At 42.1% G+C, this 21,907-nt stretch overlaps 1 protein-coding gene across 2 annotated transcripts; it reads left to right on the forward strand.

The window, feature by feature from the left end:
• Nucleotides 1-394: 394 nt before the first annotated feature.
• Nucleotides 395-20,045, forward strand: foxn2a (forkhead box N2a). 2 transcript variants are annotated; one of them, XM_038737022.1, is made up of 6 exons: nucleotides 395-547; nucleotides 10,424-11,001; nucleotides 14,341-14,465; nucleotides 14,759-14,808; nucleotides 15,451-15,519; nucleotides 16,408-20,045. In XM_038737022.1, exons 2-6 carry the CDS (start codon nucleotides 10,438-10,440, stop codon nucleotides 16,830-16,832), a joined length of 1,233 nt encoding a protein of 410 aa, XP_038592950.1. In that variant the 5' UTR covers nucleotides 395-547; nucleotides 10,424-10,437; the 3' UTR covers nucleotides 16,833-20,045. The 2 variants fall into 2 exon arrangements, with proteins under 2 accessions (XP_038592950.1, XP_038592951.1); XM_038737023.1 differs by lacking the exon at nucleotides 395-547 and adding an exon at nucleotides 2,037-2,253.
• The last annotated feature ends 1,862 nt before the right edge of the window (nucleotides 20,046-21,907 follow it).

The following is a 21,907-nucleotide window of genomic DNA, read 5'->3' on the forward strand; positions in this document are numbered from 1 at the left end:
CTAGGAGGGGCCCTGTTAAGGGGTCCGCTATCGTCACGAGGCTGGGTGTGGTGACACATCCTTTTTCTCCGCCCCGAGGTGTTTGTGTAGCCCAAGAACGCGGGACTGTTGTGTGGGACCTGTCCGCGCGGCTTGATCATCCACTCACTTTATTCATATCTAATTCATCCCACCATTACGTCACTATCTGTATACACATTTCCCTCCTCTGCGTTACGTTACAAGCAGCTGGCGATAAAAGTGAAAGCACATTTCTCACGAGGCAAAATAGGATGGCGTGCGCGTTCATGGAGCTTCTGCGCTGCGGCAGTTGCCAGGGGAGATAGGAGGGGAGGGGTTTTGATTGGCTGAAGTGGGACCTGTTGCCATGACGACGGCGAGGGGTTTGGTAGCGTTGCCCGCGCGCTCTGTGATCCGCGTTCTGCGTGTGTATGGAGGAAGCAGCTGCTGATCTGATCTCTGACACTGTGTGAGACAAGACAGCTGAATAAAACTGCGCACAGACGTGGCTTTAAACACACCGCACCGAGGCACGCCGTGCATGATTGTAAGTATTTAAGCGTTTGTTTAAGGGTGCTGTATTTAAACGGTGTTCGGGGGGGATTGTGTTTCGAACAAGCTAAAAGTAAATGTGGTCAAGTGACTTTGCTCAGAGCAGCCAGCATGGCAGAGCAAGCGACAGCATGTGGCCAGCTAGCTAATGTTAACTTCTCTCTGTTCTCCGGGCTCCGAGCTTCAAGAGTTAGTGTGGGTATTTATAGCACCAAAGAGTGGTTAGCGTTTTGTGTATGGAAATATAATTACCATAATATTCCAGCTAGTTAAAATATTATGCTAACGCTAGCAGTAAGATATACCTTCACTGACCCATCGAGCAGCTGCTAACGCTACTTTTCCGCACGTTTGTGCTGTAGGCATTAACGTGTTAAGTTCACTCGAATTAAAACCAATCATAAATGTGAGTAACTAACCGCAGATAAGTTACTTCGTAACGAGTCCCGTGTGTCGGGAAGTGTTGTGCAATAGTCCACGTCATTACGTGTAACTTTGTATTCCTCATTGTGTTACTGCTTGTGGTTTTTTTGTGAGTGTAGTCTCGAGTCCGTGGTGATTAATGCCCCAGCATATCTAGCAGTTAGTTTTCATCGCTAGTAACAGCACTTTCAGCATATCTTTTCCACTGGCGAAAGACTCGGGGTTTCATTAAATGTCTTTTATCGCGTAGTTTCTCAGGTTGTAGGAGACAGAGATATTAAATCTTTTGTGTGTGTGTGTGTGTGTGTGTGTGTGTTAATTTAAGACGCATACCTTCCCCTCATATGTATAAATTTCATGGTAACGTTATAAATCGACGGCACCAGAGGTTGGGAGGCTACACAGGCTAGCTAAGCACATGATGTAATGGATTATCACAAGATTGTCCCAGATATAGAGTGCTCTACAAACAATGCCAGAGTGCAGGAAAAATATCTCTGTTTAAGCCAGTTGGATGTACTTTATATGTTGTTATTGAATAGGTCTTCAACTGCCTTGTGTTATTCCACGTGTCTGGTGTTGTCTGCCCCTTGTAGTGTCTACCTGCTGCCTGCCAGTGTTGTATTCACTGGACTGGACAAACCTCATCTAAAATTCATTTTGTGCTCTGAGATTTCTGTGTATATTTGGAAAAAGTGAGGGGAAAATGTCTCTTCCTTTGTTGAGGTTATGACATTAATGTAGACCAGCGTTCCTTTCTTATTGCTTGGCAGTTGTTAAAGCCCCAGTGATAAATAGAAGACAAAGGCGACGAAACAGATGTTGTCTGCCATTATTTTATTGAATCTCCATGGCTGTGTTGTAGGTCAAACCATCTGTTGTCTCTGCTGTTGTTTGTAGTTTTAGCCTGTATCCACTCCTGTACATGTTTGCGTGTACAGATGCCTCTAAAGGGGAAGTGCTTTTGCCTCCCAGAATAGATGAGTGTCTGCTAACTTTACAGACATTCATTACTATAAATAAGACTTGTCGTAACCCCAATGATGCGGTTATTGCTCACGTGAAATGGATTTAACAACTGCATGGGTTTAACATATTGTCAGTGGAGTTGAATAATCTTCAGTTGTGGGCCATCATACAGTTATTTGAATTGCTGGAATAGGCCTCTAAGACATTGTCGTTACCATGGGGTAGCATTACTCTGTGGTTTGAGGCTCTTTTCTTCCTCAGTAAGAGACCGAAGTACAGGTGAAATAAGAGGCAGACTGCCCAGTCTTTGTGAGTATGCTGGTCTGTTCTTAGGTTTCTCCTCACAGTGCAAAATGTTTGAAAATGTAACCGGTAGACTTGAGAGTCAGATGCTTTTACTTGAAACTGAATTTTACAATAAGCAATGTGACAATCGATGACATGAGTCATAGTATCATTTGTCATACAATCCTAACGGTAAACCCTGGTGTGTTGGCCTTCTTGTTAAATTAGTTACGTAGATAAGATCAATGTTTAGACTTTTTATTCTAATTTAAAAAACACTTTTCAAAAGTGAAAATGCCCTGATTGTCACATACTTCAATGTATTGCTCCATGTCCATGCTTTGGCTATACAAATACAGCTGTAGACACAGTGGTATCAAATATATCTCAAGCTCCTCTAGAACAACACTTCGTTTTTACAACTTGGTGTACACGTTGGTGAAGTTTCTTCATTATACTGTACTGATGACAGAACAGGAAGATGCTCCTCAGAGGATGTATGACAACAACGAAGCAACGTGATAAAAGAGACCACCACAGTACAACATCTTATCAAGTACATTTCTCGTGTAGAAAGTATATTTTAAATCCGTTGAAGCTTTGTTGTCCTGTTCTGTCATCACAACATGATGACTATAAAGTGTAAACGATCATAATAAAGAAATGGCATAGTGCTGGATTGTAGCTTGTAGCTGTTACTCCCCTCTCTATCTAGACAAGAGAGGCAAAGAATCTGCACTTCAAAATGGTGGTGTTGCCATGTAATCAGTCTTATCAGAGAATTGTGTACTCTGACCCAGAGTAAATGAAGGGTTGCGTCCTCTAAAATCCACCATGTTCTTTGCAGGTCTCTCTCTGGGTGACTGTAGGTTTTAAATTCATTACGAAAGCCGACCCATGTGGCACAACACTTTTGGGATTGCTTAACACAGTCTAAACCTGGTTTCTCATGGATTGGCTAAACAGAAAAGCTCAAGGTTTTATAACCTGCCGTTCTAAAAAAACAAACAAATTACCAAGTCAATTGTGATTTTGATATTACTCATGATTTTAAACAGTTGGATTTGGTTTAACTGTTATTTTTGTAATGGAGGAGGTTGAATAATTTGATGATTGGCAGAAGGAAGTTAGCAGTCTTTGTTCACTTGAAGTGACTGTATTCAATACTGATGTTGTTTAACATCAGTATTGAACACTTTCAAAGTGGGAAATAAATTAAAGTGAAAGTACATGATCTTTGCTACTTTAGTATAAGTAGTGTATTTAAGTGTTCATAGCTGATTCCTGTTCTCCTAACTCCCATTATGAGGCATGGTTGTTAAATTGAACAATCACATTTCTAGCTGAGATTAGTCACTAATCAGCGAGCACCAGCCCTAACTGCTGACGTTGTCTTGTCCGGCTTGTGGAGGTGACCGCTTCATGCAGTTGTGTGGTGGTTGACTTGAGTGATTGAAGCTGCTTCATGTGCTGTGTGTTTTCATCACTTGCTCACACCCTCTGTGTGTTTCCCCACGAGTACGTAAACTTCTGCTGTCTTGGGTCTGTGACATTCTGCTAACCAAACATAGGTGGTAGCTCTGAATTTGAGATGCAAATGTAAAATACATCCCTTCCTTTAGTTTCTCTGGTCACGAGTTTGTTTTTTTTAGTCCTTGTTCAGATGATCAACATTTTTTGTGATGTTTCACATCATTTAGCAAATCCTGAGAGACCAGGATACAGCAAATGGCATCCAATTTTTATCCATTAACCTTTCCACTTAACAACATCACTATTTTACAAACTAGGGTCAGCCTAATGTCATGACATCAAAAAGAACACAGAACTGGTTGAGATGGTTCTGCAAATCTAAAAATACATAGTTTGAATGTGAACGTTTTGAGTTTCTAGTCCAGTTCAGTTCTTCCTCCACACGCCTGCCTCTGCCCGTGTGTACTTACAGAAGTATTGCAAATGGGCGATGTGTATATTCCTGTTGTGGCGCCCCTCTGTCTACTCCAGTTATTGTTTTACATCTCTTGATTGGTCACAGTGTTTACACATATGCACTGACTCTATGGTGAGCAGACCCCCTCCTTCTCTCCCCTACACCTCTCTAAACCCCTAACTGTCCGTGTGCCTGTCTCAGTGCTGACGGGGTGGACTCAAGACGCAGCCCATTAAGGCCTGCCTCATTGAAAGCACCACTAATGTGACCGTTTCCTTGATTGAGAGAAAGGAAGAGGGAAGCACGGCTGTGTCCTGTGTTACAATGGGCCTTTGTCTCGTCACCCCTGGCGGAATTAAAGGGTTTTATTGAATTGATGGCAACATCGACGTAGGCTGACCATCTTGTGCAAATGATTCAAGATCTTCTAGGATGTGTGGGGCTGAATGGGGTTTGTGTTGTCAGTTTACCAATATTTTGGAACCAGGTGCCACAGAACTTAAACAATTTAGTGTATGCCCTTTTATGTTTAATGTAAAGCACTTTCAATTGTCTTGTTGCTGAAATGTGCTCCACATTGTTGTAATTAAAGGTGAAGGGCTGGGTAGGTGTTTGCCTGAAGTGAAATGTAAACATAAAACTGATGCATCACTGTTATTTGAATGAGTTTTATACTGGGCTCTGTACTTGAAACAGCTGAATCCATGAATAAGTATGAAACTCAGTTTACTAGAGCATGTCTAGAGCTTTGCTATTTTAAGAGTCTGGCATTGTCATCAGATCACCATGGTGATTTATTGGGGGGAAAAAAAGTTTGTTGAAAAATTTCAAGTTAACTTCATTTGAGCAGAATATGAAAGGGCCATGCACTTGTGTGGCGCCATAAAAATGTGTGTGTGTTCTTTACGAGACGTACAATAAAAACTTGTTTGATGTTGCATCCTGTATTTCCTTTGATTTCACCAAGCTATCCTATGATTATTACAACTAATTTGCTCTATGTAAAGGAAAGTTAGGGCTGGGTACTATCAAATCTCAATTTCTTTGTAGCACTGCGTATTGAAACTTTTCTCGTATTGAGAGTTGGTACATAGAGGCCTACAAGAAATGTTTTAAAGAGAATTTAGCTTTTATTGTTTAATATGAAAAAGATACTAAAAAGGTAGCAATTCAGTACTGAAACTCAGGTATTATATTAGCACAAATTACATGTAAAGATATACACATGCCTAATAACAATGCAGGGATTAATAATTATTAGTTTACAATAAAGAATGAACAAGATGAAAGACAAATAAAACAGGCTGTAATGTACCATGCAGGTAGCCAACCGTTCAGTGCTGCCAGAAGAAGAGCGCTGAGCTCAAGACTTGTAGCCTGTCTTTACGTTATATTGCTGCTACTTCCTTCATGTTCATCTTTTGCTGTGCATGCACGTCTGTTGATTCACTCACTTCAGAAGCTTCAGTAAATATTTTCATTGTCTGAAAGCAAGGTACTTCCAGCTGTCTTCATGCTGCGTTCTCTGGGTCTCTGTGAGAGCCCTGCGTTCCCGCTCCCCGCTATTTGAAGCGGATACCTATGAAGGATTCCACCAGAGTTTGCAGTGATTCAGGAAAACAGGCTTTTTCCTGCAGGGCCTTGCTGGTGGTATCTGGGATTTTGTACACAAAGTTCCATTTACAAACCCTTATAGTATTAACATGGAACATAAGCTCGTACAGAAGACATTCCTGGAAGGGCTTATGTTGAAACTTCGACCAAACTGTTAAAGGCACATGCGTTATGCCTCCAAAAATATCCCTTCCATCGTTTATTACTGGGATTTAGGCCCTAGTTTACAGTAAAGCAAATGGTCTGGTCCTAGGGCTGTTTTTAGTATTTGGCAATATATGAGGTTGTTGTGCATGTTGATTGGTGGTGTTTCAGTGTTGTACACTGAGCTTAGAGCCACATGACCCAAGAGATAAGGTTTCAGTGTTAGTCGGGGGCTGGCTTGTACTTTTAGAAGGCCTCACCTCAGTTGACAGTCGAAGTGCAGTCGTGTGTTTGAGTTTGAAATCACTATATAGAGTTAATACCTTCGGTGAACATCACAATCATGATCCATTGTTTAGTCTTCTTGTTTTCCCCTGACTGTTAAGTGACTGCATCAGTCAATTCATTAGGTTTGACTTGGGTGTTTGTCAGTAGCCTATAAGCTACATGCTGGTGGAATTCATAGATTGCCAAAGTAAATACTGCTGCTTCAACAAACGCTACCTCTCGGCCTCTCGCTGCCGAGTCCACTGTTTTGGTGTAGGGCAGGCCTAGCTGCCTCTGCGTGAAGTCTGAATTTGTTTTCTGAAAATGAACTTCCTCAACAGGCAGGAGGTGTTTCCTTCCCTCCCGGCCCTCTGCTTGAAACTGTGAGGTGAATACTGAGCACTTCTGAAACATGACTAGAGCAAAAACAACTGCTCCTTTGTATGGGCCGAGTGTGGGGCCAATTGTGATGCTTTGTGCCAGCTTTTTCATTTGCTTTCACCTCGGACACTGAGTAGATAGTTTTAATCCATTGAGTAGTTTTATTTGGAAATGTATAATTTAGACATGCTTTGACAGTAGCCTGATTAGCCTTCACATTAATGGTTGCTTTTATTTGTTATGACATAATTTGACCTTCCCGTAAAATAAAAGACTGCCACTTGGCTACCTCGCTCTGGAACAGCACCGATCTCTCTCTCTCCCCCTCCCACTCTAACTCAGCCCCCCTTTTGTCTCATTCACATTTTTAGAGCTCCAGCCAGACTGGGTAGTCACCTAAATATCAGTTAGGGTTTCAAATAACATGCCTTGCCATGGGGCTTTGCGACACACCTTTGTGTATCTATTACAGAGGAGTAACTGGTTTGTGTCAACTGGTTTATACCTTGTGAAGAGGGTGTGGCGTGAGTACAGCTGTGTATGAACTCAAAGCTGTTACGTGTGTAATCTTTTTTTTTTTTTCCTGAAATCTCTTTCTGTTATTCTAATAAAAATATAAGCTGTGTGTAATTTACTACTGAATAAATTAGCTATTTGGTACATGGAACGGGTATTATAAAGTGTGCCTTAACGGCACTTAGTCAGTAGTGCTGTGACATCCAGGTTGGCTGTGGCCTTTCCCACTGCTCTTTGTCAGACAGGTTTGTGGAGAACAGCAGCAGACTGCTGGCCTCAGCATTTTCCGCCTGTATTGATCTCCCCACATTAGCTCTCTCTTCATGCACAGACATGAGCACAATTGCTTCCCTTACAACATTGGCTGCCGTGGCAACTGAGTCCGGGTCGCGAGATTCGCTCCCAGAAAACATCTCAAACCAGTACCTCTTCATTTTGATGCTACTATCATCTCCTTTACGTTGCCCCTGTACTTATTTGACACGTCAACGGCTTGATTTGCCACTTAAAGCTATCTCCATATGTCTTTGTGTATTTTTGAATAGGCTAAGTGCTTAACAGGATAAAAGAGCAGTTTGAAAGGGGGGAAAAATGTGCCCTGGCACCTGCTGTTAGTGCCTGCCTGTTTGCACATGAATATGATGAGGCTGGCGGTACGCGGGGCTATTTTAACTTGCAGATGAGCCATCAGGTCAGCACCGTTGCAGCTTTGGTGTATTTTCAAGGATGAGCTGCAGTCAACAGGCCAGCGCGGCTTATTAGCTCCCTCTCCTCTCTCCACTCTTTACACACTAGTGTCCCATTATCATTGCATTCCAGGCCGCCTCTGTTTGATGCCTTTCTCATAAAAACAGAGATAACTGCGATCATTGCATCAGCAGTGGTAATTGACCAGCTGCAGTCATGGTAAAACACTTCTTGTGTTTGGCTGGATGCAAGGCAGCTTTCTCAGTCCGTCCACCCTGCCTCTGTTGATATTTAAATGACTGTCATCGGGAGGAGCTGCTCCAAAGACCGTAAGCGTTCCCTGGCACCCAGGGACCCAGTTGAGAGGTCAGGGCTGGGAAGATGGACTGAGTTGAAGCTCTCTTGTGCTTTAAGGTTAATCATAGGTCTGACACTTATCCAGGCCCGTGACTGACACCAAACTGAGTCAGGTTTACAGACAGTCATTCAGGACCTGTTAAAAGAAGAAAGGTCATCCATGTGGAGTGTTTACTGTTGACCCTGGGTCCAGAAAACACATTGACTACACCTTTTTAATCAAACAAAGATTGAAATGATTGCTGGTAGGATGAAGAACCTCTGACACTGCAGGCATGTCTGCCTGCACAGTCCCCTTTCTATTTGTAAGTTCACTCAGAGTTGGAACCTGTCATGTCGAGGGATATCTTTTTGTGTTTTGGTTTCTTGAACAGAGATTTTCTTTTAACACAAATGGGCAGTTCTCTAGCTGCCTGACATATCTGATTGCTCTACTTTGCCGAGAGCCGTGATTCATCCTAGACTGAGGATAACTTACATAGTCCACCTCACTACCACTGAGTCTCAGAGCTCTGTCTCTCTCTCTTCCTTCCTCTAAGTCTCTTGGTCTCTCTGTCTTTCTCTCTTTCTTTCTTGTTCTGTCCTTCCAGAAAAGAATTTCCTTCATTGTTATAGCTCTTCCTATGTTCTGTAGCCTGTCCCTTTTGCCTTTGGCCTGGAAAGCTCTTTGACTTACTTCCTTTTTGGCCACGATCAAAATTACAGAAGTGTATGTGGTACAAATTTCAGTGGTGCTGACATATTAAAACACATACAATAGAGGATTGACGGGCAGAATGCAGGACAAAATGTAGCTAACATGACGTCACCTACAGAGCAGCCTTAGAAGTCAGTCTAAACCAAAATAGGATCTATCTGCTATATGTTTATCCCCTCATTGAGAGCAGTCATTTTGTAAATGCACTAAAGCCTCCTCCTTCCCCCTCCTGTCCTTGCTGACTTGCTTTGACAAACTGATCTGTGCGTGCGTGTACACTCCCTCTCCTGTCTCACCCACTGTGCAAACACTCTCCAGTTTGACCCAATTCTTATCTTATCGCAGAAATGAAAATGTATGCCTTTACAGCGCTCTCTGTGCGCCTTTTACCTTTTCGCCATCCTACTCCCATCTCAGTTTGGATCCAGAACATACCAGACCACCCCAGACCTTGGCATCTGGTGTCCATCCACGGGTGCAGCAGGAGCATTTTGGTTACAGGAGGGTTGTTCAGTGGTGGACTGTGGCAGAGCCAGCCAGCATGGATTACTTATTTTCTTATTGTATCTATATATCTTGTTTGTGGGATTTCTGCTTTTAATTGAAGGGACGGCATGGTTGTCATGGTGACACTAAAGGACATAAAGCTTTTTGTGAGCGGAGCCAGAGACTGATCTCTTTGTGCTCTTGGCCTCACCAACCAGTGTGCAAGACCAGTGCTTTTTTTTATGGTTTTACAGAGTTTATTCAGGTTTATTGGACAACATTAATTGTCAGATAAGTGCTTACTTAATAAGTGTGCTGAGACATGGACAGATCAGATCAGATTTTCTGTGGCTGTAATTAAAGTCATAACTTGATACATTAGCTTCAACTAAAGCGTTTGACAGGATCATTGCTATTGCAGAAGATGACATGCCAACTATTCTTCCTCTGAGCCCACGTAAAAAAATCATTATCTTATTAATAAGGGTACTTGGGTGGAATTGGTTAATAATACTAGCAATATTGAATTTCCTAGTGCTGTTAAATGACTGACAGTTCCCGGGTCTGTAGCCTCTTTCCACTACTTAATCTGGCTTGTGACAAATTGAGACTTGATCCTGGCTGAAAGCAGATCAGTCTATAAGAGCCATCCACTCTGTAAGATGGAGGCCTTCCACTCATTCCTGCAGTCGTTGGATGGCTTCATGCTCATTTACACATAATGAGGATCTGCGTCTTGGCTGAAACGCGGTGGGCGTCGAGGAGTGGAGCCTTAAGTTGGTTCAGTTTCTTGAGAGGACCTCCTCGAAGGTACTCAAAGGAAGGGGGGGGGGCTCTCTGTCCTCACCAGGCGTGGAGGAGAGGGGCAGTGAGAGGGCCAGTGCAATAGAGGCAGACAGGCACAGCGACAGGAGGCCACAGGCACAGCTAAAGGACCCAGGCAGAATTTAAGAAAACACGGTTAACGCTTGGAATAGCACATCATTCCATTATGTCACATCCAGTTATTTCACATTGCCAACTTTGTTTTGAAAATCGGTTCACCATCAAAAACTGTGATTTCTGTCTATATGTGAGCTGTTCATCTTTTACAACCTCTTCTCTCTTCTCTACAGACCTCTTTGATTTAATGGGTCCAATCATTGGGATGTCACCAGATAAGAAAACGGAAATTCCGGGTATGCAAGAGGAGCGGACAGGGCTCAGGGGCGTTTGCGGTGTGGGAACACTGCCTGAGGCGGAGTGTGCGTCCAGTCCGCTGGCGACCAGTGTGGATCGTACTGGAGGTACGGAGGATGAGGAGCTCACCAACCTCAACTGGCTGCACGAGAACCTGCTTCAGAACTTCACTCTGGGAGGTCCTGAAGCTCAGCCCAGCGCCAGCCCTCTCTTTGACATAGAGGGCGACTACGGGTCCAGCCAGGGCCCGTCATCCTCGTCCTCATCTTCGTCACACAGCAGGGGCCGGGAGCGAGACTCGTTGAAGTCTAAGCCCCCTTTCTCATTTTCTCTTCTCATCTACATGGCGATTGAGCAGTCTCCCAGCAAATCGTTGCCTGTTAAAGAAATCTATGGCTGGATTCTGGAGCACTTTCCTTATTTCTCCAACGCTCCCACTGGCTGGAAGAACTCAGTTCGTCACAACTTGTCTTTGAACAAATGCTTCCGCAAGGTGGAAAGGAGTTTGGGAAAGGTAAGTTAGCAAACTCTCTCCTAACTTAACACAGAGGTAAACCTGGAAAACTGCACCGTTTAAATTATGCTTCTCGAAACTGCCGTCATGCCATCATTGTTTGATGATGTGATATTAAAATTTACATAGGTCAAAATGTGTCTGCTTTGTTTAGCAAAACACTGTGGGCGAACAGTGCGTTGTAGTGTGACGCTGCAATGTGGCTCATGTGACAGTGTCCGGGACTGCAACACAGCCGCAGGGTCCTCTGTCTCTGCTGTGATAAGGGTGGAATCCAGTCAAGGTCACAGATATTCCTTCAGAAGAAATGCAAACACAGCACACTAAGATAGGACTTTATCTCCCCAAGCACTACAAGGCAGTGTAACTGTTTTTAAGCAGGGGGAGAAGCATCCCACAGTTGGAAACCTCAACGTCAAACTGCGAGAAAAGAAGCGAACGTGACCTAAAAGTTGCTGAGATGAGTTTGTTACAAGGATCTTTGCCAGCCTTGTCCTGGCAGGGTTACGTGTCACTCGCACTCATTTGTATTAGTGTTCCTGTATAGAAAGAAAATAATAGAGAAGTTGCACATCCCGCACAAACATTCTTGTGAACTGAATAGGAATATGCAAATTTGTTAGCTTACTTTGTAATGGTGTGTTCCTACACAAAGTGAAGCGAACTTACTCGCGCGTGAGTTTGACTGCTGGAGTAACGCTGTTACAGCGGTGTTAACCCAAAATAAACACATTTTGCTGTGATTGCCCTCTGTGTGAACTATCGCTAATTTTGTCAGCCATTTAAAAAATTTTTTTTTTAATCAAGTATTAGTAGACTAAAAGTCTGTGTATTTTAGTCAAAAGAAAATCTAAAGTATTTTAGTCTAGTTTTAATCATTAAACATCATTTTAGTCTTTCCTAACTCATTAGTATAATTTTGATTAGCATTTTGGTCAATCTGCTCTAACAAAAATAGAGATATTTATGATTTTGGTCTTTATTTCACGCATCTCACATATAGATAAATTGTTTTGTAACATTTGAATGTTAGCTTTGTTCTCATTTTTATTGTAAAGGTGACATTAACTTACCTCAATTAGCCTTGATATGCCGCTTCAAGTTCGTAGCGTTTTTTCCAAAAATCTTTTAACCACATTGCTTGCTGTCCAATATAATGAGGCACTCTGTTTTTTTGTCCGCCTCACTGTATTTGAAATGGGACCAAATATCTAAGCACCTCTTTCTCCCTAGCATGTTGTGTTCATCACCAGCGTTCGCATCCTCCAAAGTACAGTAACGTTTTTCTCGCGCACCAGGCCTCACCTGGTCGGCCAGCATTCAAAATACAGGAAGAAAGGAAAAAAATACTGCTGAATGAACACTGTTCAAGTGAAAATTTAGAGGGAGATGTGGCCTGTAATATTTTCTCCTCATTATACTGACAAAAAGAAAGAGACATTTTATTAATGTTTTTATTTTATGAATTACATTTTAGTCTTGCCATTTTTCGTCAACAATATTGCATTTCAAGATAGATAGTGACAGTCAGTGTTTAAGTACATTGTCGGCGTCTCGACATTGTCTTGTTCTAGTCACGGGAAAAAAGTTTGTTGATGAATATATTTCGTTTAGTTTCGTCTGACGAAAGTATCACTACTGTGATCACGCAGTAATGTTTGCGATATCTTTTTAGTTTTCCAAGCTTTTGTTTTGAAAAATGTGGTGAGGAACAAAATTGAACTAGAGAGGTAGCTCTGATTTTAAAGCCCCCAAAAACATTCCTGTATAACATTAAATGTTTATGACTAAATACGCATCACTCAAGTGGCTTAGTAACATTTAATAAACAACCTCAAAGCTGTCATCAAATTTTCTTTGAAATGTTGCTAAATATTGATTGGTAGTTCACATCACCTGTTTCCGACTGAGCTGCTTCACTTCTCTAGTGAGTAAATAGTAAAGCACTAATTAAGAAAATAGGCTTTCAGGGCCTTTCATAGAGCTGAAGTGCTGAACATGTCAACAGTAATACACTATAAGCTTTTCTGTTGCCCTTCTGTATGGTTGCATTTGTTACTCAAGTTTTAGAAAGCGGCGGTGGCAAGGTTTCTAAGAGTCAGACTGTTACTGTACTGATCCAGGGAATGACACGATGGTAGCCATATTGAGCTTCAGTATGAGTTCAGACTTGTGACCGGTAAGCCCGTGGTGCCAAGGCTGTGCCTCATATTTTCCCACCATGGGAGGGGATGGCTGTTTGCGCTCAGCGAGTAGCAACATGGCGAGGTGCAGGCCGCTCAGCATGCAGGTGCACAGTGTGAGCCATTCGTCTGCTGAGAGACCAGCACCAGTTTCACATGACACTGGCTGGTGGTTTCCGTTGCTATGGAGACATTTCCTTCTTCCTGCATCAGGCCTGGTTGGTAATCTGAGTCAAGGTTATTCTCCTCCCTCCCTCCCTCGCCTCCCTCGTCTCCCTCCCTCTATTTTCCTCCCAGACTGGGCAATACGCCGCCATCAGATAAAGTGACAGTTAAAACACTCCCGCACACATCTCCAACAGACAAATTAATTCCCCACACAGTGCCACGGAGCAGTTCTTTCTTTCTTTCTTTTGTTGAGGAATTCTTAGTTATGCATTTGCTATTTTCCCCTGTTTTGTTTTTTGATGTAATGCTCTTCTAAGAACTATAACTTAAATGTTTTTACCATTTCTGCAAATAGAGACTTGCTATGAGCTCTTTGACAAATAATTCTGTGCATCATTTTGAGGGGTTAAGAATAGGTTATTGCAACAAATAGTTTAGATTTTTGGACATTGTTCGAAGATTTTTTGTTTTAAAGCAATTAGAGCATGTCTTGTGTAAAAGCTGCTGTGAAGCTTATTGGTGAAAAAGTTGCTGATTGATTGATTGCTTTGCCACAGTGACTAATCTCTAAAAGATTTAGTGTTCCACTTGACCTTTATTTTGATAAATAATGATCATTTGTAGTGTTGCAATTACCCAGCTATACAGAAAACAAAATTGATTGCTAACTCTCTTATTGAATCTTTTCAAAGTGTGGATATTTTGACCGCTGGTGCAATGGAAATGCAGATTTCACACTATTCTGCTGATCGACAGTTGGTAGCTGTAACGTGCAAAGAAGCACTCGTAAATGTTAAATATCACCAAAGAACCAATCAGAATACATACTGAACAAACCTGTGGTAGTACCGTAACACATGTGTGTAATTGTGAGGAATATCAGGACTTTACTTTCCCTATCTAATAATATCTAGATTCATCTAGAGGCAGGTTTTGTAACCTGGGTGTAGTAGTTTGACCAGACGATTGACCCTGCTGTTTCTTACAGGCCAATGGAAAAGGTTCTCTCTGGTGCGTTGACCCCGAGTACCGCCCCAACCTGATCCAAGCCCTTAAGAAGCAGCACTTCCCTGCCGCACATGCCTTCTGCACACCACCCGCCTCCCCGCCCAGGTAAACTTTCATCAGCCGCTCTCTGGATGTTGTGAATTATGAGTTTAAATTGGCTTTGATGTTGAAGGAAACTGTTGTCAGCTAGTCAAACCTGAATTGGCACATCAGCTCTATCTCTATGAAATCATTCTTGCCGTATTTCATTTATTTAGTGGACATGGCATTGTTGGCGAAGCATATCTTAACAGGTTTTTCTTTCATTTTGGAGATCTGCACTTCCATTACTGTTAGACTTTTTTCTCCTTTGCAAACTCAAAATCTGACCATTCATGTCTTTTGTTTACCTTCTGCAGTGCCTCCTCCCCCCCTCGCCATCTCTTTCTACAAGGCTGCTCATTCAAAGGTGAGACCGAAGCAAACTTATCTCAGTTCGGATAGGTACAGTAAAAGCTGCCTGCCCAGCAAGAATGTATGTATTCAGATCAATCAGTGCAGTTGTTTTTTTTGTTAGTTTGTGTTTGTGCAGTATTTTGATTATGTTGTCTTTGCACATTTCAGCCCCAGAACATTCAGCATCACCGTGCTTTTATCCTCAAGCCTTGGTTTGATTTGTTGCTTTCAAGTCATTGATGCCTCATGTAGACCATAATGTTGAGAGTTCCCAGTCGATGTCTCAGCCTCCCCTTTCCCCCCTCTGCCTCTTGGATTTGTAACCTTGACGACAGGCAGAGGTTCTGCTGGTGCAGAGTGTCGAGCACTCAGTCTCACTGTAATCATTAATAATTTAGAGCCCCAGAAGTGAGCTATGAGGCTTTTAGACACTTTGTCAGGTCTGGAAAGATCGGATGCACTCTTAATATCAGTGGCTTGAATTTATCCTCTGGTCTGCATATCCAGTCCATTCAGTAAGCAATGATTGGGCTGCCATGTCTCCGGTTTAAAATTTATTGAAGGAACCCAGTCCTCCCAGTCCTAGTAGAGATGCCATGCTCCCATGCTTTCACACCTCAGGACTGACCATCATGCATGTTCTCTCCTCTTCCAGAGTCTGACATTGATGCTGCCACTGCCATGATGCTCTTAAACTCTGCCCCAGGGCACCACGTTGACCCATGTAAGAGAATCCACAAGCAGCCATACTTTCACCTCTTCCGTCTCCTTGTCTCCTACCCCTGACATGCCACATTGTCATTGCTTAAATCTTCTTTTATTTTGTGTGCTTTTAATTTTGTGATGTGATGTGTCCCCTGTTCTTACAAGTAAAGTGTTGGTTCTTGCGCGGGAAGGGTTCATTACTTGTACCTGATTGCATATAGTTTGTCCTGTAGATAGTCTTTTAAAGTCATGTTAAAGGAATAGTTTTGCATTGCCTGCAGCCGGTAAGCTTAGCTTAGCAGAGCACAAAGACTGGAAGCAGGGGGTTCCGCCAAAGGTGACAAAATCCACGTACCAGTTCTTCTAATGTTCACTGATTAACACATTATATTTCGTTTGTTTAATCCATACAAACCCAAAGTGTACCAGTTCCCTGTTTTACGGGGGGTCATGCACAAGCTGTTTTTGGCTGGAAGCAGCTGCCTGGAAATCATTGGAGATGCAAGGAAGTTACCGGGCTCAGTCTTCTCATCTAACTTTTGTGCTTTCCCCATCAGTGGTTATTCTGCTTCAACATGCAAGCAACAAGATATTTTTAAATCAGGTTTTCCCTCTTGGGCTGAGACAAGTCTTAGTTCTGCTTTATCCTTGTAAAGAAAGCAGGCTAAAGCTATAGTTTGTGGTTCACTGGGTTCTCTGATTTCTGCTTTTCTTTCTTCAGAAAAACAAAACAAAAAACCAACTAAAAATCAATAGCTAGTTTACTGTAAAGTTACATTAGGATTTACTTAGTATCCCTCAAAACCATTTTTAAACCCATTAAAGCGAGACACTTTCCCAACTAGAGTCTGTAAAATTAGTTTTTCATGTCTGTAACGTCACTTTTTTCATCTTCTGCTGTCCTCAGGCAACTCTGAAGGCCCACTGGACCTCTCCCGGCCCGACTCTGTCCTGGTGAGCAGTGATCCAAAGCAGGACCACAACTACAGCAGTGCGGCCCTGCAACGCTGCTCCTCCCGCTCCTCCTCCTCGTCTCTTTCCTCCCTGGACGAAGGGGGCTGCGACCGTAGGCAGTCCCACCGCGCTGGCAGCGAGGGCTTCCACAGCGACGAGGACTCTGACCTCTGGGACGAGAGGGGTGTCCACCAGACTTCTCGACGTCCGGCCGCCATCAAGTGGCCCTCTGGTAAGAGGCCACGGCGCGAGGTCAAGCCGGAGGTGGATGACGAGCTGAAGGAAGCCGCCGGCTCCTTGCTGCACCTTGCTGGTATACGCAGCTGCATGGAGGGCTCCAAACGCACTGTCAAGAGCACAAAACTTAACAGGAAATGAAGATTTGCCTCACCAGACTCCGGACCCTGTGAACCCTAACCTCTGACCCCTGATCATGTGTCCCAGTGTGCCTCCTTCTCCTTATCTGATCGTTCATTGGCCATTTTGAGCCTTTTTTTTTTTGTTTGGGAATATCCCTGTCCAACAAAACAAATGGCAATAGTATCGTTCACACAGGAGAACAAAGCCATATAGAGACTTTTGTAACTCGGGGGTAACTGCTGGGGGTGGGATTTTGGGCTATGGAGAACCATCATGAAACCTATCCAAAATGACCTGCCTGCTTCTGTTGGATTAGAAGATTGTGATTCAAGGATTTTCCTCCGAAAGACAAAATGGGAAAAGCTGAAGGTTTTATAACTCAAAGCGTTGCATGCTTCCTCTTCAAACCTGTATCCTCTTCCAAGTGAATCTATTTATGAAGCGAATGAGTGCATGTTTGTAACAGACAAAATCTAACCTCCTGGTGTTATCAGTTTCTCCTTTTTGTGCTAAAGAAAAAAAAAAAGCCACTGTTTTGAAAGGAATTCCTGCTCTACAAATCCTCTTGTAAGAGAGATGCAATAATTAATCTACAACCTTAACATTTTTATTTTTTTTTACACATTACTTCATGGTGGCATTTTTCAGAGTTGAGTACGCTAGTTAAACTTTACAATTAAGAGAATGAATGGAGTAGTACTATGATCTTGTTATGCGATAAACTTATTACTTCAGGATTAGCAAGATGTGCAAATAGTATTACTCCGCCACTGCCAAATTTAGTTGCAAAGTTAGCTATACTACTTCGCTCAGTTTTGTGCGGCCATAACAGTGCTATACAAATGAAAGTTGTTTTAATTATTTTTGCAAATCCAGTTCTCGTCCTGTCAATCCCTTCCATTCATCGGTGTGTTTTTGACATTTATGTGCAGACATATATTCACTTGTTTGGTGACAGCCTATGCAAAGCGAACATCTGCCACATATTGCCAGATGTTCACTGCGTGTTCATAGGTTATCCTCCATAGATTTGTGTGTGTGTGTGTGTGTGTGTGTGTGTGTGTACCATAGTGCATGTCGACTTCAGCCTGAACCATGAGATGATGGTCATGACAGAAAATGGTCAAATCCACTTTTTATTTCACTGACAATGTAGATATACTGCTCCAATGACTGTGATTGGTGTAATGACAGATCTCCCTTGCTATAGCTGTATTGTGGGGCCTGCTTGCTTCTGGTCCTTTTTGAATGCAGAGCTGGTTAATAGTCAAAAACTGGAGCAGACAGTAAATTACCACAGCATTGTTTGGATTTGCAGTTTGATTATACCTCCCTATGTTCTCCTTGTTTTTTGAACCATGTACTTTAGCTCATTTTAATGCTGGCTGATCCCGTGGCCAAGTTCATTCACAACCTGAGGCATGGTGTGTCTGTTAAAAAGAACAAGAAGGGGACAATACAGTCATGGCCCGAGAGACCTTTGCATGTGCAGTCGCTCGCAGGCGAGTTGTTGAAGACCTGTGCTGCTCTCATGTTGTGCCCTCAGTTCTGGCTGGCCACCAGTGTTTTCGTCCTTGCTCTTCCTCCTACAACAAAATAAGGAAGTGCACGCTCTCTTCTCAAGCTGTGAAATGGAGTGTTTATTGTCAGTTGGTTGCATGCAGTTCACTGAGGGGAAGTTGCGAGGCACTTGTGTAAAAGGCCACAATTCTCATTTGAGCTTTTAAAAAGGCAGCGTACAATAAAAGGTAGCATGGAAGCGCACAAGGGTAACAAGCCGAAAATATCATCATTTTTTTCTCCCGCAGGACTAGATCACGTTGTGTCAGTTAGTATAGCATGCATGGTCAGTGCCAAACGTTTTCTTGTGCCACTGATGTAAAACTGAAAAGGGTTACTCTATTCCCCTGCTGCCAAAATGTAGTGTGTGATTTAGAGTAACAATGCCCTAGTTTTCTGAATCATCCGAACAGGAAATGGGAGAGGACTCTCTGGTCAGTGCAGTGACTTAACCAATCCTTTGGTTTATTTTTGTCGCTTGAGAGTGGGAACTGTTCATAGCAGAGTACGCTGCAGTTCTCAGAAGTAATACTTGCATACACTGGTCTTGTTTAGCTGTGAAAAAAAGAACAAATTATTGTTCATTAATCATCACCTTATTTATGACATTAATTTATGGGATTATTGAATGCATACTCTATCAAATACTGGTCATTTGAAAGGAATGACTAGGCACATTTATTTTTCTCCCTCTGTGAACTCCTCTTAATAAGTATTTTGTTTTTCTTCTTGTTTTATTTTACAGCAATACACCTTTTTTTTCTTTCACTATGTTATAGTGATTAAGTATTTTGCCAATGTCTATTGTCTTTAGAGCGGGTGTTTGTTTTTTTCAATTTAACCATGACTGCCAGGTTTTCTTGATGTTTTGTTTTGCTTTGTGTTATGCTGGATAGAAGACAGTTAATTAACATTGATCCTGAAACCTTTTGTTGCCAAAATGGATGTACAGCTGGGGTATAAAATTTAAGACGGACACATTCCCCATGTGCTGTAGAAGTTCTTTGAAGATGATTGAATCATTTGTCTCATGTTTATGTTTAGATACTATGACTAGGTAGTCACAAATTGAAGATTAACGCTCGATCTCATCGCAGATTAGAAAAAACAAATTACTGCCACTCATAACTCATGCTTCCAAGTATTGTTATGGGATGTTGAAATGTTTCACTAAAAACTGGATCAGACTCACTCAGTCCCCCAGGCGGCTGCTGTGTAGTTTCAGACATTCAAGTGTACGGACAAATGCAAAGAAATTATGTAGAGGAAAAGCTCGCTCATTCTTTCTGTAGCACTTGCAAAAGAAATGTTATATTGGTCTCAAAGTGACACAGAGTCAGTGTGTACCTAAACGTTTTGGGGTCCGATTTACCAAACTCCAAACCCAGTTGCTTCATTGCTCAACAGCTTTTACTGAATATTGATTATGTGATCCTCGAAATTCTGTTGCAGTTCCTATGGGTATGATGAACATTTGTTGTATTTGACAAAGCTGCCAACCCAGTATCAGTTTGTGTCAGTTGTCTGCCATGTCTATTGGACGGACACACCTTTTGGTTTTTGTATGCTAACCTCTGTTGATAAAATGTTTATAAGATTTATTTTCGCCAAAGATATGCAATTGCATTATATATGGTATTACAAAATATTAATAAAAACCTGTTCTTGTTATCCCTGCGAGCATCTCTTCATTCCAGGCTGAGCTGCTGCTGCTCGGCTTCAGCATTTTATCACTGCAAATAAGACATGACACATTTTTTGTGCCCTCTAAACTCTACTCCACAACACAAGAATGCCATCACTTTACATTAGTAGCCTAGACTAGCTACATTTTTGATCAACATTGCCACCTGCTGTGAAGGCCACAAGATCAAAATTCTAGCTAATAATAGTCTGTTCTTTAGAATAGCTACCTCTCCATGTGGCTGCTTTCTCAGTTTTCACATAACCATGTTACAGCTGGCAAATATTTCCCACCAAGTCCAGCAGTTCAGAGCTGTTTTGACTGCGCAAGCTGTGCTCAGCACTACGTGTGGCTGCTCCACCACGCTTTCCCTTTTACTTCTGCATGTCTTTTGAATGCACCAACGTGGCAGACTGCCAGAAATGCATCTCACATTAATGTAAATTCCACGGCTGTGCCAGTGATGGATACATCGTCAGATGTCCTAACGACACTCTCTGCTGTAAGTTAATTAGTCATGGAGGACTGTGGGATGAACACAGTGTGACCCTGAACAAGGGCTTGTCTGACTAGCCTCAGGCCCATTGGCACGGCTCTATTGTTCAATAGAGTCCTGTGTGTTGACTGAAAGAGGGGGGCTTCTCCCTCCTGACTGCCTCAATTCAGCTGGAAATCAGAGCAGCATCACCTCCCCCCCTCCCACACGGCCCTAGCAACCACGCCACGCCAACAGTTGCCAGGCAACCAGACAATGCTGGAGCCGCTGGCTGTGGCGTGCGCGTTAGAGAGTTTGTGTTTTGCCTGCATGCATTTAAGATCAGGAGTAGTGAAACAGCAGCAGAGGGAAATGTTTTTCTGCGGTACAAAACATTGAAACACATTTGACAGCTGATAGACTAAGAACTCCACAGTTGGGATTTCTTTAAAGAAATAGTAATACTACGTGGTGGAAATATGAAGAGATTATTATGGATTAGATGAAATTAATCGTGTAGGATTTGAGCACTGATGGCTGCATTAGCAACATGTCATTTCACTTGTAGTCTAAACGAGGTCATATGCGTTTTAAAGGGAAATCACAGAGCCTGTATGTGATTTCTGACCTTGTTTTTGTTAATGCAACCCAAACCACACACAAACTCAGCAGCAAATAATTTATAAGTGACTTAATTGTAAATGACATTGTATCATATACTTTACTATTACTAAAATAAAAATCCTGCATTGAAAGTACACATTATTAGCAAAATACTATAATAATATAAGGATAAAATGTGTAATTATGCAGAATTGTCCTTTTCAGATATAATATGTCATTGGAATATTATTATTGATTCATTAACTACTTTAATTAACAACTATTGTGTAGTTTATTCTATATAAATTCATCATATTTTATTTTTTGAATATGTTTTGTATCTGCTGAACCTGCAAAGTAGTTTTCAGCTAATACTGTCAGATAAATACTGAAGAATCTATACATCTATCTATCTATCTATCTATCTATCTATCTACGGTCAGTTGCTCTCCTTCGAGGAATTCACCAACAAATTTGATTTTAATATTGCAAGGAAGGGGTATGAGAAGATCTGTTAAGCAATTCCCACTCCTCTTCTTCGAATGATACAAAGCAGTATGCAATTTTCCTTGCTCATGCCTTCATTACCTTCCTTAAAAGTTGGTAATATTCCATTGATGAAAAAATGTGACAACAGAACAGTTAGTCTGGTCTTTAAATCCAAAATCTTTGGAGACTTTCATTCATGCTCTGCACAAGATAGTATTGAGGTTCCTTTAAGGAGTCATTTTCTTTCTACCTCTCATGTCCTATTCCTCCTAAAGTCAAGGA

This window comes from Micropterus salmoides, unplaced genomic scaffold, assembly GCF_014851395.1.
Source record: "Micropterus salmoides isolate LMB-PRFRI ecotype aquatic unplaced genomic scaffold, ASM1485139v1 Ms_hic_scaffold_22, whole genome shotgun sequence".
NCBI lineage: Eukaryota > Metazoa > Chordata > Actinopteri > Centrarchiformes > Centrarchidae > Micropterus > Micropterus salmoides.